Source organism: Phaseolus vulgaris, chromosome 2 (assembly GCF_000499845.2).
Source record: "Phaseolus vulgaris cultivar G19833 chromosome 2, P. vulgaris v2.0, whole genome shotgun sequence".
Classification (NCBI taxonomy): domain Eukaryota; kingdom Viridiplantae; phylum Streptophyta; class Magnoliopsida; order Fabales; family Fabaceae; genus Phaseolus; species Phaseolus vulgaris.
Genome location: NC_023758.2, coordinates 12,949,336 through 12,956,226, shown reverse-complemented (window position 1 = coordinate 12,956,226; position 6,891 = coordinate 12,949,336). Strand labels below are relative to the sequence as shown.

At 34.5% G+C, this 6,891-nt stretch overlaps 1 protein-coding gene across 1 annotated transcript; it reads left to right on the top strand.

Annotated features, from left to right (window-relative positions):
* Positions 1–830: 830 nt before the first annotated feature.
* LOC137810722 (uncharacterized) lies at positions 831–3,252 on the top strand. The gene has a single exon (XM_068612132.1). The coding sequence runs from the start codon at positions 1,404–1,406 to the stop codon at positions 2,925–2,927; it is 1,524 nt and encodes a 507-aa protein (XP_068468233.1). The 5' UTR covers positions 831–1,403; the 3' UTR covers positions 2,928–3,252.
* Positions 3,253–6,891: the final 3,639 nt, after the last annotated feature.

Sequence of the window (6,891 nt, the reverse complement as noted above, 5' to 3'; positions counted from 1 at the left end):
AATCCACTAAAAGATGATATGCATGATATATAAATATGTCAGAATCTAAATTCAGTGTCTCTTCCAAATATTTTATTAACTACCAAAATTTGGGATATAACTCTCTATTTAACACCCAATGAAAAAATAAAACATTTCGCCCCCTACAGATTCCAAAATTAAAATAATACAATTATAACAAGTTATAATACAATTTTTAAAGAAATATAATACACATATGTAATAAATTGCTGATGGAAATATAAACCTTCTTTTAAGAGTAACTAAATAAAATTACAAAAACAAAAACACCATTAAAAGGACCATAAAGAATTTTGCTGACCATTTCTTTTATAATAGAAATCAATACTTTTTCTTTTGAAAATTTAATGTAGCTACTAGATTTAAATTTGAAAAAAAATCAATTATTTAATTTGGCATTAGATGAAATAAAAATGTGAATTGATTATTCATACCTAAACTGAAACTTTTTAAATAATTTTTATTTTTACATTTGATTAGTGGATATAAGGTTACAAAAAACAATGTGAAAAAAGGATATAAAAAGCATATTGTTAGAATAAATAAAATGTTCTAAATGCAATTGAATATATAATTTTTAGCAATGGGTGGTGGAAGTGAAGGAGGTGTTTAGCTTAAAAAAAGAACTGTTGGAGATTCTTACATTTAACTTGTGTGAGTTGAGAAGCAAGATAATCTAAAGCATAGTTTGGATGTTTCAATTTTTGGTTTGCCATACATCTTCAAATATTGACTGTGCAAAGAACCACCGAACAGTGCTCAACCGAGTACACGTGTTTCAATATTTCTTTTTTCTTTTTTAAAACTACCCTTTTACTTTATGTTATTTTTATTCCATGCATGGAATTCTCCTCCAACTACAACACCACCATAAAGAGAGAACAACCAAAAAATGAGAGAGATATATGTATATATAGAGAGAGAAAAAAGAAAAGAGAGTGATGGTTAGTTCTAGCTCTTCTTCTTTGGTGCCTATTGAGTAGTAGCAGCAACAACAAACAACAACAACCCATCTCTCAAAATTTGATTTTTTCCATCGCACCCCTATTAATTTTGTTTGCTTGGGAAACACAAAATTGAGGGTCTCGTGTTGTACCTTTTCTTGGGTTCAATCTTTGTACTTATGGAACCGTCGCATCTGAACGCTTTGATTCTCTTTTGATCATCACCTGGTCAAAAAGGAAGAAGCTTTGTGATCTGTTTTTCTGAACTTGATCTGAATTTGTGGCTTACGCCCCCTCCCCCCAGTGTGTTCATATGATCATGGAACGTGCATATGCATATAGTCCCTGCGGATTTTGAGGTAAGTCTTAAAAGTTTGTTGATCTTGTTTTTCTGGTTGGTGGGTACAATAATATTTGGATTAGATTCATTCATTATTCATGATGTCGTATCAATCAATGGAGGAGAGAAAGTTTGTGTGCAAGTATTGCAGCAAGAGGTTCCCGTGTGGGAAGTCTCTTGGTGGCCACATCAGGACTCACATGATGAGTGAGAATTCAGCTTTAGGTAATGCAGAGAGGAACATTGCTACTAATGGTATGTTCAAGTTGAATGGAGGGGGAAAGAGGAAGAGGGATTCGGGGTCTGAAGAAAATGGTGGTGGTGCTAGTCGGGGGAACTATAACGTCATTTATGGTCTTAGAGAGAACCCCAAGAAGACCACGAGGTTTGTGCATTCCAATTCCAGTTTGCAGGTTGACAAGTTCTGCAAAGAATGTGGGAAGGGATTTTTTTCATTGAAGGCTCTTTGTGGCCACATGGCTTGTCACTCTGAAAAGGACAAGGGAGCCAACAGGTTTGAGAGCAGTTCTGGCGGGTTTTCTGAGAAGCAGAAATTGGTTATGGACAGTCAGTCTGACACTGAAACTTCTACGCCAAGGAGGTCCAAGAGAATGAGGTTCAAGACCCTTAGCAGTAGCAACAACCAAGCTCAATCTTCTGTTTCGGAGGTTGAGCAGGGTCAAGAAGAGGTGGCCAGGTGTTTGATGATGTTGTCCAAGGATTCTAGCTATAAGGGTCGTTTTGCTTTGTTCACAGAGTCTTCTGATAACAACTCGGTTGTTCTGGAGGCAAAGTCACCTTCTCCAGAAACCAAGGTTACTATGATGAATAGTAATGGTAAGAATTTTATGTCTAGTGCTTATGTGGAGAAGAAGTTGGAGCAGCCCAAGGACTTGAAGTTTAAGTATGCTGAAGTTGGCTATGATTCTGATAATTCAGATTCTGGGTATTTTAGATATGGTCCTAAGGAGGTTGACTCAACTGATTCAAATAACGGGAATTCCAAGAATGAGGCTATGTCTTCGAAAGCGGGGTACTTAACTGGGTTTGAGGATTATGATGTTGAGTCGAGGAAAGTGCTAAGCAGGGGAAGAAGCAGTAGCATTGAATTTAAGAAATTTGTTTTGGAGGATTGGGAGAATGATAGACAAGATGGTGGGGCTGCAAGGAAATTTGATTCAAAGAAATTTAAGAAATCCAACTATGATTCTCTTGGCCAAAATTTAGGTGGGGTTTCTAGCAGGAAGATTGGGAATGGTTTTGCAAATGATAAGGTGAACAAGTACAAGTGCTTAACCAGTGATAGAGACAATGGTTATGATGATTCTGCTTATGAGAGTGATGAAAACAGCACAGACACTGATTCTTATCCAGCTCCAAAGGCGTACCGCAACAGGAACCTCAGTGGACAAAAGGGGAAGAAGAAATTGAAGTCAAAGAAAAGCAAGGCACATGAGTGCCCAATCTGCAACAAAATTTTCAGGTCAGGCCAAGCCTTGGGGGGTCATAAGAGATCCCATTTTATTGGAGGTTCTGAAGAGAACACTCTTGTGATAAGGCCATCTGCTCCTGCTGTTCCTTGCCTCATTGATCTCAATCTACCAGCACCAGTTGATGAATAGGGAGAAACTGTGCCATTTCATCCTGGGTTTTGCAACATTTTGATGCATCTACTGTTGAGGAAGCTGAATGTTTGGAATTCTAAAAGTATTGTGTTTTTATCCCATATGATGAAAGCAATGACAATGTACAAACAAGTGGGTAATTAATTTTTGTTCCCAAGGCCTTAGATCCATTATTTGGTGAGGGGTAGTCTTTCTTTTCATGTTTATAGAGCATGAGAACTTTCTATATTTTTTTGTTATTTCCTTTGTCAAAGTACAACTATATACTCATGGAATTATGTTCTTTTCATGCAAATGTTAACTTAACCCTTGATTGGTTCAATGAATTTTTGTCTTTTAGTGTTGGGGTCTTTCAATTTTTCATTTTATAGAAATGTAGGTGGCATGGGTTTACCAATAGCCATGTACCAGAACTAAAGTAATAGTAGTTCATTTTGAACTGTCTATTTGCAACCAACACCTTTAATGCCATGAAAGTTGTTGAAAACTAAAAATTGTCATTGGAGGTGGGGTAGCATTCCCAAGGTTGGTAAATGGTAATTGTAATGGTTTTCTAAAATTGAAAAAGAAAAATATCTTTAAACTTAGCTAAGCCACATAAGTATCTCGTGCCCAAGTGGTTCCTTTAACATAGATCTTAGCACTGGTCAAATCGTTATGCTTGTGATATGTGCAACATTTTGGAAGGTGAAGCTGTAAGAGGAGGCGAACTAGTATTTGAAAAAAGTGGTTGTTGGACCATTCTTTAGCTTGAAAATTTAAGCAGGAATAATTACTTAGTAGAACTATGAGGAAACAAAACAAGCTTCTTTATCATTCCATAAAGTTTTAGGGTTCCCACCAGTTAAGGTAGTAAGACTCATAATTGCTCCATGTACAACTTTCTAACACATGTATCTTAATAGCATGAGATTTCGTACACCTTTTTGGTCATGTCGGTTCCTTTATATTTTGTTGACTATGTTTCCATTCTTAGTCCTTGAGGTTGTATGAGAGGACCACTTGTATTTTACTAGCTCTTGGTAATGGTCACATGTGGGCTCAATCAGTAGAATCCATAGGCACTCAAGAAGAATCAAACTCGTATTTCAACAGAATTATATGCTCCTTTGGGATGCTGCATCATTATGGGGAATGAACCACACAAAGGGGTGCCTTAATTTTTGCAAATGGATTGATGAAAACCAACTGAATAACAATCATGCAAATACATTTGAATATTTTTCATTAGGGTTTTCGGGGGTCTTGTAAACATCTGTCTACTTTGTTTTATAGGAAGTTAAAGTTTTTCTTTTTACATTATGACCTGTAAAATTTTCTTTATGTAGTTCATAATGGTAAATTTCGTGTTGGCTGATGGCATAGCCAATAGTTTGAAAAGAAAAATATGAAAAAGAAAATAAAAATAAATGGGGTCATATAAGATACTTTGTGGAAATGGAACTGAAAAATGATTACTTCTTAATTCGATATGTAGGTCATGAGTGACTCAGTCATCATGCTTAGTTAACAAGGACAATTGCTGTCTCTATTACTCATAAAAGTAACTGCTAAATGAGCAACTTTTTCTAGTTCTTGTTAAGACAAAAATATGCACATTGAGGGTTGAGATGCTCTGGTCGACCTTACTGAGGGAATCACAATTCAGAGTCATTTTGTTTTTGTCAATTGACTTAATCAAGCCTATATTATAAGAACATTTTTCAGTGTTGATATAAGGTGAGTGGAGCATGTAAGTACCCCATTTATGAAAGAAAAATCATTATCTCAATGGTAATATCTCATGGAAGAAAAAAAAGTTACTGGGTTCTTGCTTTAAGATGCCAATAAGTGTGCTTCCATTTTTATTATTTCCCTTTCATTTTCACTTTCAGCTTTTCCATCTAGTTATTGTCTCTCTGATAATATTGAAAGGAAGGATATCGTCCTTTGTGATATAAAACAACATTTTATGTTAATAATGCACCTTTTACTTTTTAACATTTTAAGCAACATTTTTTTAATTACAAATTTTGAAGAAATTTACATTTTATTCAATGATTCTCCAACCTACTTTTATAATTTCTAATAAACTTTAGCTTGTAGTAATAAATTGTTAGAAATAATGTGTTACTAATTATATATATATATATATATACTAGTGCAAAATGTTAAAAAACTACTACTGCTTATTTAATGCGTTTTTGTTTCAGGGACAGTCTTTCAAAATGCGGTGATATTTTTTTAATTATTTTCATTTATGAATGCGGCTATGCGGCTATTTGTAGTAGCCGCATTCATAAATCAAGTGCTTTGATTTAAGAATGCGGCTACTATAAATAATCGCATTCATAAATCAAGCGCTTTGATTTAAGAATGCGGCTATTTGTAGTAGCCGCATTCTTAAATCAAAGCGCTTGATTTATGAATGCGGCTTTACCTATAGTTGCACTCTTAAATCAAAGCATATGATTTAAGAATACGGTTATTACAAATGATCGCATTCTTAAATCAAATTTTATCCTAACTATGAAGCGCACCACTAACTCTTTTCATATTTTCTTTCTCTTCGCGTTTGTTGTTCCTGCTCACTTGTTCCTCTTCTTTCCCTTCGAGTTCGCTTATGCTTCATTGTTGTGTCACTGTAAGTTCGTTCGAGTTTTGTTTCTTCTTCTTCTTCGTTTCTCTTACTTTTTTTTTTTTTTTGCGTAGGTCGAAGTAGTACTGTTTCATTGCCTTCGCTCTTCTTTGGTGCACTTTTCTTTACTCCCTCACAGCTGTCGCGTCCGCTGTCGTCGTCGTTGTTGCCAGTCCCATGCCACTCTTCACCAATGTTGCCTTCACGCACAAGGTTGGTCGTGTTTTATTTATTTTTTATTTTTTTTAATGTTATGAATTTGTTTATTTATTATTTATTATAATTTGTATTTTTTTAAATTTATATTATTTAAAATTTATTATAATTTGTATTTATTATTAATTTATATTATGTTAATTGTTAGTTTAGAATAGAATTATCGTGTTGGTATTGAGTCTGAGGGTGTTTGACCCTTGACAATTGATACGTGCTGGTATTGAGTCCAGGGATGTTAGACCCTCAACTATTGATACGTGCTTGTATTGAGTTCGGGGGTGTTCAACCCTTGACAAACGTGAGATTTCACACTCACTAGTAAACACTTGAATGACTATTACATAATATAATGGATCGAAATTGGATTAATTTTGTTCGCATAAGTGATGAGTACGTAAAAGGAGTAGAAGAATTTATACAATTTGTGTAATGTGACGTGAATAATAATGGTCATGATGGAGCAAATATTAGGTGTTCGTGCTTCCTCAGGTGATGGCCATTGGAAAAGTCTATCAAGAGGTCACCACCTTACAAAACGTTCCTCTCAACCCTGATGTGGCGAAGGTAACGATGGAAAGAGTACGAGTAGTTGATACATTTCAGACATTTGTAGCCTGACCCAGACATCTCATTTGAATTATACCAGAACCTCCGATAATAATTTTATTTCATTATATTAATTTATATTTATATATTACATCTAATTTAATACAAATGTTCTTTATTTTGTAGAAACCTCGTTGGAAACCAAGTCTGAAAAGGAACCAGGAGGTTCCGATCGACAATCCTGTAGCTTCCTTAGCTGCAGCTACTAGAGATTAAAAAAAATCAAAAAAACATTCCATGGGATGATACATTTTTTGAAATAAACATTGACATTCAATTGTACATATACATGTCAGATTTCTTAGAATATGTAGCTGGGGATCAGGAGCTCAATATAAATATAATTCATTTTTTTATGATGTAAGTATCTTTACCTATATTTCAATTTACTTTATGTTAAATTATTATTGATTATTCTTTAACTAATAACTTGTAGGTTTTTTCATGGAGTTTCTATTAATGATGGGAATGAAGATGTGTATGGATTCTTAGATCCCTCGTATACTAATCCCAATGGAACAA

Coding starts and splice junctions, on each gene's coding strand:
- LOC137810722 (XM_068612132.1), top strand. CDS start 1,404: ATGATGTCGTATCAATCAATGGAGGAGAGAAAGTTTGTGTGCAAGTAT.